This window comes from Protopterus annectens, chromosome 12.part0, assembly GCF_019279795.1.
Source record: "Protopterus annectens isolate FY-2018-M chromosome 12.part0, PAN1.0, whole genome shotgun sequence".
NCBI lineage: Eukaryota > Metazoa > Chordata > Ceratodontiformes > Protopteridae > Protopterus > Protopterus annectens.
In genome coordinates, this window is record NC_056746.1 from 1152420455 (window position 1) to 1152439092 (window position 18638).

At 42.8% G+C, this 18638-nt stretch overlaps 1 protein-coding gene across 1 annotated transcript in view; it reads left to right on the forward strand.

Annotated features, from left to right (window-relative positions):
- SAMHD1 (SAM and HD domain containing deoxynucleoside triphosphate triphosphohydrolase 1) overlaps positions 1-18638 on the forward strand; it is a gene marked incomplete in the record, with an annotated part of 1343678 nt that overhangs the window by 115990 nt on the left and 1209050 nt on the right. The window contains 1 exon segment of the mRNA XM_044090179.1: positions 5637-5703. Coding sequence (XP_043946114.1) covers positions 5637-5703 — 67 coding nt within the window.

Here is an 18638-nt window from a genome sequence, read left to right on the forward strand (position 1 = left end):
CAGGGTCCCTGACTCGCATACATTTTTATTTAGAAACCCTGCTGCTGATCCTGAAACTATTTCACAGGGTCCAAAGTGGGTTAGGGCCTCAACAGCAAAAAGTCCTACCCCTTCTGACAGAGATTCAATGGCACTAGACAGATGGGGAAAAAGGTCTATACATCTGCAACCTTGGCAGTCATAGCCTTAAACTGTCAGTTTCATATGCTTAAGTACCAACAACATGTATGGGATTGCTGAAACAGAAAATGATGTTGATTTCATAATGTGCAGAAAATAAGGAATTGCAGGAATTATTGCATGCAGCTGAACAAGTTGGAAAGTATACTTTGCAATGTGGTTTTGATTCCTTAGAGGCGTCCTGCAGGGCCGTAGTTACTGGATCTGTGATTACGCCTGGTTAAAGGGACAAAATTTGCCTGATCATGTTAAAGCTAAATTGCTAGATGTACCTTTACAGCATGATTCTCTGTTTTGTATTAAGGCAGACGAGGTTTTAAAGAAAATGGAAGACAAAGCTAAGTCTATGCAAACTGTTAAAGGCTTCTTACAAGTGCAGCCACCAAGATTCAGTAGACACTGGCCTACAAAAAATTGGTCCTTTCCTGTGTCAGAGCTCAAAGGGGCAAATCCAGATGCCCAAAAGGTTCCAGATACCAGGCGCAAGATTCCTACAGGTCAAAGCAATGGGGCGCATCTACCTCCAAATCAGGGGGAGATAAAGCGCAAGCCTACAGAAAACAGCCCCAATGACTTCCCTCTGCCTACACCAAGCACTTATCTTTTGACAGCACCCTTAGGGGGAAAATTAGCACTTTTTGCTCAAAATTGGCAGTTAATAACCCAGGACAAGTGGGTACTAAACATAGTATCACAGGGATACAGATTCCATTTCCACACTCTGCCAATGGCAAACGGTTGGCCAGATCTGCTCAAAAATCAATGGGCAGTGGCACAGAAACAGGTTACGTCCCTCATGGATATGGGGGCCATTCAACCAGTACCAGAACAGGAAAAAGGACAAGGTTATTACTCAAGACTGTTCTTGGTACCCAGAAAGGACAAGGCCTGGCGGCCAATACTGGATTTATCAATTTTGAGCACATACATGGACATTTGCTGACTTTGCAGCATGCTTGGCTGGTGACATTAGACCTAAAAGAGGCATACCTGCATGTCCCATTAAGACAGTCATGCAGAAGATACCTCAGATTCAAGGCTGGCTTAATGCATTACCAATTCTGTGTAGTGCCCTTTGGCTTATCTACTGTGCCCAGTGTCTTTACAAAGTGCCTGGCACCAATAATTGACAACACCACAGTCATGTGGTATATAAACAAGCAAGGGGGCACACACTCATACCCCCTTTACAGACTAGCCATGGCACTGTGGTGCACAGCCTTGACCTACCAAATACATCTTCAAGCTCAATTCCTGCCAGGAAAACAAAACACTCCGGCAGACGACTTAAGCAGAAACCTTATGGATCCTCACGAGTGGAAGCTAAATCCGCAAGTCTTCAGCATGATAACAGAGAAATGGGGAAGCCCAGACATAGATCTATTTGCCTCTCCTCAAAATTATCAGTTGAAAAGATTCTGCACAAGGACTTATCACAGACAAGCATGGAAAGTGGACGCCCTATCCTTATGCCTTTCTCCCTCTGCCTCTTCTACCCAAGGTACTCCCAAAAGTAAGACAAGAGAAGCCAAAGATTATATTAATTGCCCCGGACTGGCACTGCCAATACTGGTATCCAGTCCTAAGGAACTTGTCTCAATACCCAGCTTGGACCTTGCCTCAAAGACCACAACTACTGTCCCAGCAAAACAATCAGATCCTGCACAGTCAACTACAGACTCTAAACCTGGCAGCATGGCTAATCATGTAATCATACAAACAACACCGCTCAGTAAAGCTGTGATGGATGTCATTTTGGAAGCCAGAAGGCCTAGTACTAGAAAATCTTATGCTGACAAGTGGAAGAGATTCTGTGCTTGGAACCAAGCACAAGGAACTGATATAGCAGAACCAAATATTATTCAGATATTACAATACTTAACTGAGATGCTTGACAAAGGCCTATCTTTCTCATCAATCAAAATCCATGCCTCTGCCATTTTGGCTCATTACAACACAGAGCCACCAATCTTTTCTCATCCTTTACTACAGCAGTATCTTAAAGGATCCAAAAATTTAAGGCCCCCTAGAAGATCACCATTACCTGCACGGGACCTCAATTATGTGTTGAAAAAGCTCACCCTTCCTCCATTTGAACCAGCTGCTACCGCTGATATAAAGTTCTTATCATGGAAGACAGCTCTGCTACTAGCAATCACTTCAGCAAGAAGAGTTTCAGAGCTACAGGCCCTCATGGCTGTAGAGCCTTTTATCATATTTTACCCGGACAGGGCGTCTCCGAGGACAAATCCTACTTTTATGCCTAAGATAGTTTCCAGTGCGGCTCTTAACCAGACAATTCATCTGCCGACTTTGTATCCAAATCCGCAGAACAAAGGGGAGAGAATTCTGCATTCCTTGGACGTACACAGACAGCTAAGATTCTACTTGAGCAGGACTAAAGCTCTAAGAGAAACTGAGCAATTACTAGTGTCATATGCTGCAGGATCAGAAGGAATGGCTATTTCAAAGCAGACCATTTCAAAGTGGATAAGCCACTGCATCCGTTTCTGCTACTTACACCATGGTAAACCTGTGTCCAAGGGCATTAGGTCTCATTCTACCAGAGCTGCAGCTACTTCAGCAGCCTTTCTCAGAGGAGTACCAACCAAAGACATTCTAGAGGCTGCTACTTGGAGTTCTGTTAACACCTTCACAAAGCATTACCATTTGCCTCTACTCTAAGTCCAGGGCAGGCTTTGCCACTGCAGTGCTGCAGGGCCTTATAGCCGCACCTAATGCTGTTTAGCTCTAGCCTCCCAACCATAGCTTTGGGATTCTACCCAAATGTAATGACTGCAACAATGAAACACGAAGAACATAGAGAGTGTATTCACTGTTGCAGTCCAGGTTACCCGTCTGCCATCCCCCTGTCATTCTGAAGTTTATCTGTCCTTCACTATCTTCTACAACCTATGTGGTGCATTTGCTTGTAGATGAAAGTAAAGTTTATATTCATGCATGTATTTATATACACACACACACACACACACACACACACACACACACACACACACACACACACACACACACATAATATTGCTACCTTTTTGGGGGCACCTGACATCGGGGGCAAGAAAAACGAAAGAAAATGGCGTCGGCTGCATGTTTTATACCCCTGACGACCTGACCTCATGGAAGAGAAGAAAGCAACTGACGCAGGACCCAAGACTTTGGAATTCAGGCTGACTGAGGGCAACCTGCCAGCAGATTACCCAAATGTAATGGCTGCAACAGTGTATACACTTGAACATCTACATTTATGGTAAGTGTACACAGCTGTACTTTAAATCTGATGATCGTAAAAAAAATTAGAAATTCAGAAGATGTGTACATGTGAGGAAATTCAAACATACAATGCCCCATGGGAACTGAATGAATTTTGTTGATCCAAGGCCTCTGTTAACTGTAATTTTATGATACTACAGTTAAAAGAAAGAAGTTTGAATTCCATTAAATAAATAAAAAAAGAAACAAGTACTGCATGAAATTTTTACATGGGGAGATGCACTCCTTTCAGGGCATGTTCCTCCTGCACCCTTTTTACTTAATATCCACTCAAAGGTCAGTGCAACTTGAGTAAAGGGGAAGTTGCCCTTTTGATCAATCCAAGCTCATGTGCATATTTTTTCTCTGTGCTTTTTGTATTTTTAGCATTTGTTGTGAGTTATGCTTCCCAGTAACTGATACAGTTTCTGTACTTGACCATTTTTCATCTTCCATTTGAGTAAATAGCTAAAGTCCAGTAGTGCAGCTAGAATGGGGCAAAGTGTTACAGTGCTAATCCTGATCATTTAGTGTATACCAGCTTTTAAAAGCAGGTATTGCATTTGTGTTCAAACCTGAGTGCTGTAGCGCTTCATGTGTGGTCTAAACTGTAGCAACTGCTTGCTACATTTTGTAGCAGGCAGTTTACTGCAGTTTAAAAGAAGTACGTTTTTTTTTTCCCCAGCTGAAATCAGAGGAAGGAGGTTCGGTAAGAAGGCACAAAAAGGGACCTGATTGTTTCCTGCATTTCAAGATCACCAGGTGCCTGATCTTGAATTTTTTTTTTTAATTGTGCCTTAGCTGAGGAGGGCGCAGAGGTTGGCTTCTGCATTTTAGGAGCACCAGTCTCCGGATTGCAGACTTTTTTTTTTTTGGCTCTTACATCGAAGGGATTGGGTAAGAGGGAGGGGGCATGTATCTGATTTACTTGGTTAGCATGCCAGAAGCAGGTGAAAATCATTGTTTGAGCCAGGGACTTTGTCTTGTGCCCCATTTTTGAGTTTTTTAGTTTTTTGCACCATTACTGAATAGTAAGGATGTCTTTTTTTAAGTTTCTCATTTTGTAGTGGGAAAGATGTGATGGAGGCTATGACCAATGTTCTGGAAGATGGTTCTTTGATATTTATTTTCGGTAGTGAGTGAGTAACCTTTGTAGAGCAGAAACAAATGTTTTGAAGACATCAGTAGACATCTGTAAATGCTTTGCCAGGAATGCCATCTGCTGGATGGAATCTTGTTTTTTAAGAAGATTTCTGTACTTACATTTGTCCTCTGTGATATGATGATAGCTGAGTCTGTTAGCTGTGATGATGTTTGCAGATCTTGTTAGCTGTAATGGATTCCTTTATTTGTTTATGACCCCCCTGCCTCTGTGTCTGTGTGTGGTCAACAACTGTGATTATGCCCCTTTGTTTGTCACTGTGGTGAGAACTGATATGACATGATAGTTATCTAGATAGCTGTTAGTGGATTTTTACTGTAAGCCCCGTATCTCTCATGCATTCTTCAGCAAATACTGTACGGGGAAGACAAACAGTGAGAGTGTACGGGATGTTACTCTTTCACACTGCTAAATGTAGACCCTCAGCAGTCCTGTATGGCTTCTCTTTCGGTCTCCATGTCCACCAGGTATTCACTAATAATGACACATGCTTTGAGATCTCTGTGTCTCTTTCTCTCTCTCTCTCCTCACTCAGTAGAATATCTGTGCCTTATTCTTTTCACAAGCCTGGTTGGCTCCTTCATTTCCAGGGCTGCTGTTTGAATCTGGCTGGTAGTCAGGGCTCTATCTGCCTAACATGACACCTGCCTATGTACTCCCATCTTGTATGAAACAGGTTAGATGTTACTGTAACCCCAAGTTTATAGTTTTAGGGAGTTTTTATTGTGTAATTATGCCAAACTTTATCATGCTGTTTAAAGCTAACTGAAATTGAGAAAGTCTTCTTATTTGAGAATGAGCTGATTAAAGTCACGTGAGTCTTTTCACTCCACATTAATGCTGAAGCGTGCCTTGCATTCTTTTTTAATTCTAGTCTCATGTAATGTAATTGCTGGCCATGGGTTGTCATGCCTCAGATACCTGTCTGACAGAACTGTATAAGCAGCTGGTAGTTAACTGCATGTCTCTCTTCATGATCTGACAAAGCAAGGATGCTGTTAATTTTCTTGGCAATTGTATATTTCAGAGAGTCGAATCACTGGTCGTGGATTTCTGTATCTTACAGATTCCCATCTGAAAGAGCTTGGTATAAGGTAAGATGTGTGTGAGATGTGAGTGAGAGTGCAGCTGTTTTTTTTAACCAGTTTTGAGTGGCTGATCTTTCAAATCTGATAAATAATGTCAGCGTTGCATATTTTGGGGGCTGGGTCTTTGCTAAGTTCTTTTTATTATTTTTTTTTTAACCAGTTAGTGGACTAATCACAAAGGACCCATTCCAGCCACAACCCATGTGAGAAATGGGAGAATTAACAGTGACATGAATCAGTAGCAGTTAATTAAACATAAATTAGGAGCAGTAGTAGTACGTAAATTGAGATTACAGTACTAGTAACATGAATATCTGCAACCTAAATACAGGGATTAGCATGGTGCGAGAACAGAGTAGGCAACAACAAACTAACATTTGTGAAAGCGAAGATTAGAATAAGTTGTAGAGAAAAGTACAAAATTGTAGTAGAATGGCCTAGCAAAGGTCTCCTCTAAGAAGCAGTACAGTAAGAGTGATATGGAGATTGAGGTAGATGAACTGAAAGTTGGGAGTTAAAGAAGTTGGAGCTTTGGAAAGTTAGGTGATGTGAGGATTCAAGGAGCTTTAATGTCAGTTTGGATGTAAACTTGTATGTGGATTTTACTGCTTTTGGTGTCTAGAAGAAGACCATTCCTGATTTAACTATGTGCACAGCCAGTATGGAGTAATATATATGTGTGTATATATATATATATATATATATATATATATATTTTTTTTTTTTTGCCAAAATAAAAGTTTTTTGTAGGATTTGAGCTGTTTATGCTGTCTTGTACAATATTTAGACATTTCAGATACAAATTATTTTTTATACAGCTGATAAAGAGAACTTGGGAAATATATTTTTTACTTAAAATCTCAGGACATTTGCCTTTTTTTTTTTTTTTGCAAGACACAGCTGCACAAATGGGGACTGTCCTTTGGAAAGAGAGACAGGTGGCAACCCTAGCTGACTCTTTGTCATAAGCAGGTGTTCTTGACTTGAGATCTGAGGAGGTAGGTGTGGCGATGGGGTATAGTAGAGGACAGCTGAAAATGTATGTCAACTTTAATAAAATTAAATACAAAAATGAGGAGCACATGATCAGAGCATTTTTATGGGTGCTAGTTAAAATGAGAGAGGTGCAGAGGTGTGTTTATAATCTGTTTTTATGAATAGACAAAACCTGGAGGACTATAAAGTTCTTGGTTGATGTTTGGTAAAGAATGGAAGCTTTTAATGAAGCTTTGCTTTAAGGTTACCTTTTTGTGTTGAGGCTGTGCCTCCTGGGATGTTTAAAACTAGAGAATTTGTAGGAGTCAAAGTGTCTGATTTTTAAGTTTTTAGATAGCTGGTGTGGTAAGATGTTGAAAGTGTGTAGGATCCATATTCCTTTCTAAGAATTTGAGAGGAAACCAGTTCAGTAGAGCTGTGATTGCAAGAGGAAAGGTGGCTAGCGACTTGAAGTTTTTAAAGAGGGATTATTGTTGAGGGGACTTCTGTACATTACTCCTGCAGATGTCAGACGTAGACAAGTTTTCTGCTTTAATGACATGCAACAGCAACAGCACTGCACCATATATTTGTACAGGTGGTGTATAGAGTACTTGGTGGATGGCTTGTCTTTCTGCTTACTGTTACAGTTTTTGACCATTTGTTTGTGTGCTGCTTTCATTCGCTGCATGTCATTTTGCCAACGCTTACAGTCGTCTTTGCCATCCCAGCAGTTGGTGACATGGCATGCCACAACACAGGATTTCCCATCCCTCAAATAGGGAATCTGTGGCAGTGGACAAGCATGTTCATGTTCACCACATTTTCCTTGTGAGCATTGAATTACCCTACACATGTGGCCTAATTTTAATGGGACTTAACCAGAGAAATGCTTCATGTGTTGAAGGAGCTATTGGATGATCCCTTTAAAAAGCCCAGGCCACAGCATCTTCAAACATGACTGGCTGTATGGTCCGCGGAAGAGCAGCAGGATCTGGCGCAGCTCTCCGCTGAAACTTCTGGCTCAGACTAACCGGTATTATGAAGGGCACCAAGGCAGAATTCTTGGATTCCTTAGTTTAAGTCACTTAAAAGGAGAGGGTCTGAAGAAGGATATGAAAGAGTAAGGCAAACCCCTTGTATCTGGGTAGAGCTTCATTTTCCATAGCATACCTGTAACATGATGCAGAAGGAGCCAGTGTCTGGTGTGGTTCCAGCAATGTGCACTGCAGATCAACATGGATCATTCACAACCAGGTCAGTTACAAGATCCCCCACCCACAGGAAGAGATAACTGACACTTGCTTAAGAGGCCTCAGTCATTCCTGGAGTGGATGACGTTGCTCCTGAAGACTTCCCTAACTAGATTTTGTGAAAAATTGACAGGTGGGTCAGGGTTGCTTGGTGCTTTCTACTCCCCACTATTACTATCCTTGCTGGTGTCTTGCCCCATTAAAAGTGAGTGACAGAGAAGGGGGATAAGTATGCAAAGGGAGCTGTCAGAGCAGACCCATCGTATCCTATATAAAGAGCAGGGATACTCTTCCAGACTTTTTGGAGCTGAAGAATATGAAGACTTAAACCTGGACATTCCTAAAAACTGCTCCATTGCTCCTTTGTCACCACTGAAAAGAGGCTTATGACTAGAGTATAGTGGTTTTACCTCATTAATAAATAAACGTTTGCATGTTTTCAGTTGAAAATGTTCTCCCCATCTATCTTGAGACTGGGTGTGCTCACTCTCCAGGATGTCTACTGTAAATTGAATGCAGGAGCTGCTATTTGTAAACAGTTATGTAGTTTATGAACTTGAATATGTCTGATACTTAATGCTATAGCCGTGAAGTATATTTTATATATTAAAACAAATTCTGAATCTTGAGCTCAGTGAGTGAAACCTTAACCATCCTGAGTTGATCAATCTTAGAATTCCTAGTATATTTTATCTACCCAGTTCTGCCTTCAGAAGGAAAAAAAAACTTTCAGTAGTGTGCAAAAGAAACTCAGCAGAACTGATTTTAAGTTTGTTGTGGTAAAGTAGTTTGTGTTTTATGAGGCCTGCAGAGGCTTAAAATGTTGCTGCTGATTGAGTTGTTTCTTATTCAAATATGCTAAAGTATTTCAAAAGTGAGTGGTAGTTTTTTGTAACTACCATAAATAACCATAATAAATTTACTCTAAATGTCGGCCTTTGTTCAAAGAAGTAAGTGTGTTTTTCTAATAATGCCTCCCTTGGTTTGTGTTGCTAAAAAGATAGAAAAATCTTGTGTGTGGTCTTCAACTGACAAAATCCCGAGAGTCAGCTGACTGCATGGTATGTGAAAAGATATTAGCAAATGATGGAAGCTGTAACATAGCTTTAGTGGGGGCAGTACAGGTGTCGAGACAATTCTGGCTGTAATTCAGTAAGTCAGAGGCAAACTGGAGGTATATATGGACAAATTACAAGTGATGATGATATACTTTGACCATACAAAAGCCATCTTGGCAGTCTGAACGAAGAAGAAGGTGGTGGGGGACAGATTTTTTTGGTATGCACATGAAATTGGCAATACCTAATTTTAAGTTGATTGACTGAGAGAATTTAGCCCAAGGAAAATTTGTGGGTCATTTCAGTTCCAGAAGAAGAGACTGATTGTACTGAGTTTTCAAATGGGCAAGCTGGAGGCCTGGACTGGTTGGCAGGGAAGCTCTGTTGACATAGTGGAGACACAGTTGGTCTCCTGGCCTTAAAAGAGGAAGTAGCCGAGTGGTATAAATACATGGTGAAATTTTAGTGTTGGCTTTAACAGAACATTTTTCTTTCTTCTGAGTTCTTTTCCTCCCATATCTGCTGTCAAGCCTTCTGTCCATCAGACCGTGCCATTTGTTCCTCTGTTTCCAGGGATTTTACCTGTGTCGGAGTTGAAAGTTGTCCAGGGGTGGGAGTGGGGGATCATCATTCAGGCAGCCATGAAGGGTGCTTTTTGCTGTTGCAAGTGTCCTTGACCGTAAGGGCCATTTGAGTGGTGTAACCTCATCTCCTTGGAGAGGGGAATGAGCAAACCTTGTAATTGTGGTAGCCTTCATTGACCTTCCCTTGTAACTGCTCACTTCTCTGCATTCTTGTGAAGGCTAAGGAGCATGTTGGTGTGTCAGTGGTGGTTTAACTGAATGCCGTTTCAGCTAAAATGCTTGTTAAAAGCACTTTCACCAGTAATGATTGACATGATTCCGAAGGTTACCTCTCTGGTGACACAGCGAGCCTAATGTTTTCTCCACTCTCCCAGACTGTTCCTCTGTCACCACCCTTCATTCAAGGGATAATAGTTGTGTGTGTCCAGCTGCTGCTTTCCTCTCCCCCAGTGTTGGTCTGCCCTTCCTCTCAACCAGTTCTGTGAAACACCTGAAATTTTAGTCTCACAGCTTGGATTCTCCAGGTCAGCATTAGCTTGATTCTTAAGTAAATGAATAGATTAATGTCACCAAATCTCCAAATACAAAGGGAAAAATAATAGTTTTTGATTCCAATTTCTGGAGTGTTTAATTGGATTATTAAGAGGATAGCTGGTGTTATACCAATTCATAAGAATACCGTGGTTAAAATACTAAAAGTTCATTAAAAAAATGAAAGAAGTGTTCAGTTTTGACAGCTTTGTTGTAACCTGCCATTGGAACCATTACTTGGAGCACATTAGGTGTTGCATCCGAAGGGGAGTTGTAAATGAGTAAGTATAAGGATTGAATTAAAGGAAATAGTACCAATGAAGTTTGAAAGTGTGTAAGGAGATTCTCTCTTTTTTTTCAGAAAGGGATGCAAGGAATTCCTTCAAGTCCATAAGAATTTTCTGTGCTGGTGGTCTGTGTATTGCCTCTCTCAGTTTCCTGTGCCTTGGTGTTGGTGTGCAGTGACATAGTAGTGACTCTGTTACACATCCTTACTGTTAGCCTGTTCTGCCCACTCTACTGCATTTAAGTCCTACACCAGTCCTTGCCATACCTGCTTTATCCTTCTCAAGGATAGACGTACCATATGTTTGCAGGGCTTGCAGTAACACTTCCATCTCCTGTATGGTGAATTTTTCCAGCTGTTACCCATTCACTACCATGAAAAGATGTGTACAGCTAGGGTTTTTTGCATGTGGATTGGTGTGTCTTCCAGAAATTGATCCAGATGTGGGGAACGACTCTAGTTGATGTCTAACCAGTAGCCAGGGGCCCTCTCGGCTGTGTGCTGGAGAAATTGATGGCTACCCTTTGAACTTGCGCATCTAGCTGATTTTAATGTTCTTGACTTGGAAGACTACTCATATGTGCTTTGAGTTCTGCAAGAAAAGTGTTTGAATTGCAGGCTGCTATAGTGGGTGAACCCTATCTAGTTTTCCACAGGGATAAAGTCTGTTTTAAAAACAAACTCCTCACTCGTATCCAACGTGGTTTCAGTTTGATGTTCTTCGTGTTTCACTGTTGCAGTCATTACATTTCGATAATCTGCTGGCAGGTTGCCCTCAGTTGGCCTGAATAGCAAAGTCTTGGGTCCTGCATCGGTTGCTGTCTCCTCTTCCATGATGTCAGGTCGTCAGGGGTGTAAAACATGGAGCCGATGCCATTTTCTTCAGTCTTTCTTGCCGCGCAGTGCCCGAAGCAGAAGCAGTTTGCAAGTGCCGGTTGGCTGACTCCTGAAATTTTTGCATTCGAGTTTCAGAACCGAAGTCCTCAATTAAAGTTAAGTACCCCGTTGGGGAAACTTTTTCTTGCTCCTTACCGATGTCAGTAAAAGTTAATAATTGCATTACTTGTGGGAAGCAAATACCTCATAAGGATTTTCATTTGTACTGTATTCCTTGCCTAGGCCCTGATCATAACGTGCCTTGCTGTCGGTTTTGTGCTAGATTTAACCAACGCACTATTAAGCGTCTGTATATCTTTGCTTCAAAATATTTTGGAAACATTTAATTACCCTGAAATGTCGTCAGATAGCAGTCAGACTACCGGAGTTCACAAAAAACGCACAGAAAAGGACAGAGACAGACCGTCGAGGTCCAAAACAGACGACGAAGCTTCTCCTAAGCCAGTTGCTGGTTTGCCGGTACTCAGTGAGGTGCTTTCACAGCCCCTAGGCAAGAAACTGATTATGAATCTTCAGATCAGGTTTTTATTTCTTCTGATTCCTCTTCTGATCAGGAATTTTCTATACCACCCTATGAGGATTCAGATGCAGAAGAATCCATCCCATCTGCATCTCCTCCTGAAGATTATTCTTTTGGAGAAACCTTGCATACTTTAAGGGAACATTTTCATTGGGAGAGTCAGGATTTCTCGGAATCAAAAAAGAGGCTTAGAGATTTCCTTCTTCTTCCTCAGCATAGGCCTTTGGCTATACCTCCTGTATTAGACATTCTTGATGTGTTTTCAGAATCAAGCTTTGCTCCTGATTCCCTTCCTCCGGCTCCTAGTAAGCCAGACAGATATTACAGGGTTCCTGACTCCCACCAATTTTTATTCAAAAATCCTGCTGCTGACCCTGAAACTATCTCACAGGGTCCCAAAGGTGTAAAGGCCTCTGCAGCCAAGAATCCTACCCCCTCTGATAGAGATTCCAGGGCGCTGGATAGATGGAGAAAGAAGGTGTATACGTCTGCAACCTTGGCAATTAGGGCCTTAAATTGCTAGTTTCATATGCTTAAATATCAACAGCATGTTATGGAATTATTGAAACAGAAAATGATGTTGGTTTCTGAATGTGTGGAAAATAAAGAATTACAGGAATTATTGCATGCAGCGGAACAGGTTGGAAAGCATACTTTGCAATGTGGTTTTGATTCCCTGGAGGCCTCTTACAGGGCAGCAGTTACTGGATCTGTGATTAGAATGCATGCCTGGCTCAAGGAGCAAAATCTGCCTGATCATGTTGAAGCCAATTGTTGGATGCACCTTTACAGCATGATACTGTTTGGTAATAAGGCAGAAGACGTTTTAAAGAAAATGGAAGACAAAGCTAAATCTATGCAAACTGTAAAAGATTTCTTACAAATGCAGCCACCCAGATTCAGTAGACACTGGCCTACAAAAAATTGGTCCTTTCCTGTGTCCGACAGAGCCTCATGAGGCAAATCCAGGCACTCAAAAGGCTCTAGATACCAATCACAGGGTTCTTACAGGTCAAAGCAATGGGGTAACTCTACCTCCAAATCTGGAGGAAACAAAGCACAACCCTACAGTAAACAGTCTCAATGACTTCCCTCTGCCATCACCAAGCACTTATCTTTTGGCAGCCCCCTTAGGGGGAAAATTAGCACTTAATGCTCAAAATTGGCAGTTAGTAACCCAGGACAAGTGGGTATTAAACATAGTATCCCAGGGGTGCAGATTTGATTTCCATACGTTGTCAATTCCAAACGGTTGGCCAGATCTGCCACAAAATCAATAAGCAGAGGCACAGAAACAAGTTACGTCCCTCATGGATATGGGGGCTATTCAACCAGTACCAGAACAGGAAAAGGGGCAAGGGTTTTATTCAAGACTGTTCCTGGTACCCAGAAAAGACAATGCCTGGCACCCGATACTGGATTTATCGATTCTGAACACATCTTAGTTTAAGTTTGCTTAAAAGTTAAACTACAGGCTAATACACTCAAGTGTACTAGCTTTTGATAGCATTTAATCGAAAAGCAAAGCATTTATTGTGTTTTCTGTTCTATCTGTGAAAAAAATTTGAAAAAAAAAAAAATATTCTTGTTCTCCTAACTTTTCTGGCTAGTTTGTTCCAGTGATCAGATTTTGCTGATCCCTGGGCTTTGTCTTGGATGTCCTTCAAGGATGCATCTGCAGTCATAACATATGGGTTGTCCTGCCACAGGCAGCCCTCGGTCGGCTCGATTCCAAAGTCTGGGTCTGGCCTCGGCTGATGTCGCACTTCACCCAACGTCATAGCTCCTGGGGTATAAAGGCATCAGCCGACGCCATTTTCCTCAGTCTTTCTTGCCGCGCGGTGCCCGAAGCAGAAGCTGTTCGCAAGTGCCGGTCGGTCAGATCCAGAGATTTCAGCTACCGAAGACTTCTAAAAAAGCTAAGTACCCCGTTGGGGACTTTTTCTTGCCTCAGACGATGTCAGACAAAATAAATAATTGTTTAACTTGTGGGAAACAAATACCTCATAAGGATTTCCACTCTTATTGCCTTCCTTGCTTAGGCCCAGACCACGACGTATCAGCTTGTTTAGCCTGTGCCTCCTTCAACCGACGGACACTTAGACGTCGGTCGGAGTTTGCAGAAGAGTTTTTTGGTTCAGCCTTTGCATATAAAATGCCGTCGGAGACTCCGACTACACATTTAGCTAAAAAGCGCAAGGAAAAGGACCGACACTCGCGGCCCGCGGTTTCGGCTGAAACCACGGTTAGGCCTACCGCGAGTGTCTCGGTTTCGGCTGAAACCGAGTCCTCGGTCCTCCCTTCGGCCGCTAGCATGCCTCCGACAACCGAGGCCTCAGAGGCCCCGGCTGAGTCTGCTACAGAAATTCCAACCGAAGAAGCAGGCACTCAAGATTTGTCCGACACCATCCCGTTGGACATTTCTACTCCTGCACGTGGGGCAGCTAGACCCCCTGCTTCTATGTCTATTAAGGCCTTCTCCAGGGCTAAAGCAGCTAAACTGTCCAAGGCCTTACCTACAAAAGCTCCTCACAGACTTGCCTCAAGTTCTCAGATTCTCAGCCTTGCTGAGGACCTCATTTCTTTAATCAGGGGATCCCAACCTCACCCAGACAGGGCCTCTCAACCCCCTCCTGAAAAAAGGCCTAGGACTGAACCCCCTGAACCTGTTTCCTCTGACTACTCCTCGGATGGATCAGATTTACCTGACCATCAGGAAGGTCCATACTCACCTTATGAGGATTCCGATGCAGAAGACTCCATTCCCTCTGCTTCTCCCCCAGAGGAATTTTCATTTGGGGAAACTCTTCATTCAATGAGGGAACATTTCCAATGGCAGGGTCAGGATTTTTCTGATTCTAGAAAAAGGCTAAGGACTTTTTTACATTTACCACAGCATAGGCCTTTAGCCATACCACCTGTACTATCAGTTGTTGATGATGCATAGAATGATGCCTGTTCAGCCCCTGATTCTCTTCCCCCGGCCCCTGCCAAACCTGACAGATATTACAGGGTCCCGGATTCTCATTTCCACTTGTACAAGGCCCACGCTGCAGACCCAGAAACCATTTCTCAGGGCCCTAAGGGTGTTGCAGCTGCCTCTGCCAAAAACCCCCTCCCCTCTGAAAGAGAATCGAGCATTAGAGAGATGGGGTAAAAAGGTTTATACATCTGCTACTCTTTCTGCCAGGGCTTTAAACTGTCAATTTCAAATGATACAGTACCAGGAATTTTTGTTAGATCAGCCGAATAAAAAGCTTTCTTCTCCTGAACCTTTAGACCGTAAGTCCCTTCAGGAGTTGGTACACAATTCTCAGCAGGTCAGTAATCATTTTTTAAAATGTGGCTATGATGCACTGGAGGCTTCATTTAGATCAGCTATGACTGGAGCGGTGATTCGAAGGCATGCCTAGCTAAAAGAGCAATCCTTGCCAGACCATGTTAAGTCTAAACTACTAGATGCTCCTATGGAAAAACAAAGTTTATTTGGCTCCCCTGCACAGGAGGTTCTAAAGAAAGTGGAGGAAAAAGCAAAATCTGTGCAAACAGTCAAGGATTTTTTACAGGTCCAACCTCCGAGGTTCAGTAGAAATTGGCCTTCAAAGAACTGGTCCTTTCCAAACACCTCCACAGCACAAAGAGGCAGAAATAGACGCCCAAGAGGCAGAGGTCAATCAAGGGGTGCCTACAGGGGCTGTTAGTGGCAACCTCACAACCAGAGGAGTACCTCTACAGCTGCGACTGCAACCACTTCCACTGGACAGACACAATGACTTGGCTCTGATTCCGCCTACCAGGGAACAATTGGAAGCACCCTTGGGCGGAAAATTAGCTTTATTTTCAAAAAACTGGCATTGCATTACAGGAGACAATTGGACTTTACAAACAATAGACAAAGGTTACAGGTTTCACTTCCACACTTTACCAAAAAAGAAAGGAATGCCAAACCTTCCGCCAAGCCAGAAGTCAGAGGCTCTAAAGCAAGTCATCAACTTACTACGGATGAGAGCAATAGAAAAGGTACCATCAAAGGAACAAGGCCAAGGATTTTACTCCAGACTATTCCTTGTACCAAGAAAAGAAACTCAATGGAGGCCTATTCTCGATTTGTCCGCACTGAACACATATCTCATTGTACCAAAATTCAAGATGCTGACCCTACAGCAACTTCTTCCCATGTTGGGCAAGGAGTCTTGGCTGGTGACTCTAGATCTCAAGGAGGCATACCTGCACGTCCCTATACGACCAGATTGCAGAAGACACCTCAGATTTCTTGCAGGATCAGAGCATTATCAATTCTCAGCATTGCCCTTTGGCTCATCTACTGTGCCCAGAGTATTCACGAAATGCCTGGCATCAGTAATTGCACATTGCAGGCTTCAGGGAATTCAAATCTATCCATACCTGGATGACTGCCTAATACAAGCGGACAACAAGACAAAAATAATAAAGGATTTGGCCTATGTCATACAACTGCTGCAAGCATTGGGATACACAGTCAACATACAGAAGTCAAGACTAGTGCCATCCCAAAGGATAACATTTTTGGGTGCAAAACTGGACACAATATCTCAGATGGCTTTTCTCACAGAAGAAAAACAAAACCAACTTCCAGTCTACTTCACGGCATTGACAAGACAAACTCAGCTTACTGCAAGGAAAGTCCTGCAGGCCCTGGGCTACATGGCATCTTGCATAATCTTGATCCCACATGCCAGACTGCATGTGAGAAAATTACAATGGTACCTAAGAAATGTATGGTCTCAACACAAACGCAGTCTAGAGACCATGATACCAATCATTCCATGCCTGAAAAAAGAATTCCTGTGGTGGGCTCAGGCCTGCCAGACCAACAGAGGGTTGCCTTTCCACAAACCACAACCAAGGCAGACCATCACCACGGACGCCCCAGACCTAGGCTGGGGAGCACACATGGAAGACAAGTGTATCCAAGGCCTATGGTCCCAAGACCAGCTGAAACTACACATAAATCTAAAGGAGATGCTGGCAGTGAAACAAGCAATACAGGCATTCAAATCATTCCTCAAGCAAGGGCACCTGCTGATAAGGACGGACAATACCACAGTCATGTGGTACATCAACAAACAGGGAGGCACACATTCCTACCCTCTATGCCGGATGGCAATGGAACTGTGGAATCTCGGCCTGAATCTCAACATTCAACTACAGGCCAGATTCGTACCAGGAAAAGAGAATTCACTAGCAGACAAATTAAGCAGAACTACCACGGATGCTCACGAATGGATGCTGCATCCAGATATCTTCAAAACCATAACAAAGAAATGGGGAATGCCAGAGATAGACCTGTTCGCCTCCCCACTCAACCACCAACTGAAGAAATTCTGCTCAAGAGAATACCACCCACTAGCCTGGAGAGTGGATTCCCTTTCTTTCAGCTGGAAGGCACTGACACTTTATGCCTTTCCACCTCTCCCATTGATGTACAAAGTTCTACTGAAGATCAGGGAGGAACAGCCAAAGGTAATTCTGATAGCTCCAGACTGGCCAAGGCAGCATTGGTACCCGCTACTGAGAAGCATGTCTCGGACGGACCCATGGCCTCTACCTCTATGGCCTTTACTTCTAACACAGAACAACTACAAGACCCTACATCCAAACTTGAAAACGCTGCAGCTAACTGCCTGGAAAATTGCATAAAACAAAATCAACCTGTTTTATCTCAGAGGGTCAAGGACATTATCCTGGAGGCTCGCAGACCCTCCACAAGGAAAACATACTCAGCCAAATGGAAGAAATTCCTCATTTGGAGTGCATCAAAGGGAACAGATGTCACGCTTGCAAACCTAGCACACATTCTAGAATACTTAGCAGAACTGTTCCACAATGGCCTGTCCTATTCTTCCATTAAGATTCATGCTTCAGCAATTTCAGCAAAGTACAACATGGATCCTCCTATTTTCTCTCAACCTCTTCTCAGGCAATTTTTAAGAGGGATCAAAAATGTAAAACCTCCAAGGAAACCACCTCTACCTGCATGGGATCTCAATTTTGTGCTGGAAAAATTAACACTTCCCCCTTTTGAACCAGCAGCATCAGCAGACTTACAGTTCTTATCTTGGAAGACTGCCTTCCTTCTAGCAATCACTTCAACAAGAAGGGTATCCGAGTTACAGGCATTAATGGCAGTACAGCCTTTCCTTATCTTTCACCAGGACAGGGTGTCTCTGAGAACCAATCCTACTTTCATGCCAAAGGTGGTATCCAGGGTATCCTTGAACCAAGCTATTCATCTGCCTACGTTCTTCCCTAACCCTCAGAACAGGGGAAAAGCTACTACACACCTTGGATGTACATAGACAACTGCGCTACTACCTGGACAGAACTAAGACCAACAGAAAAACTGACCAGCTTCTGGTAGCATATGCAACAGGAGTGCAAGGGAAAGCAATTTCCAAACAGACAATTTCAAAATGGATAGGAAATTGCATTCGATTCTGTTACTCTTTTCATGGAAAGTCAACTCCTGAAAATATCAGGCCTCACTCCACAAGGGCTACAGCTACCACTACAGCTTTCCTACGAGGAGTGGCTACCAAAGACATTTTAGAAGCTGCTACTTGGAGCTCCGAGCATACATTTACCAAGCATTACAATCTTCCTTTATACTCCAGATCCCGAGCAGGCTTTGCAACTGCAGTTTTACAAGGGATCTTAACTAAACCATCTTTATGAAACAGGAACTGGATGCACTCAGGTTTATTCTGGTACCTCGGCTTCCACAGCCTTCAAAGGAATAACCTTTACACAACAAATGCATCTTTTTATACAAAATTTCATGCTTAATTAATTGAATAA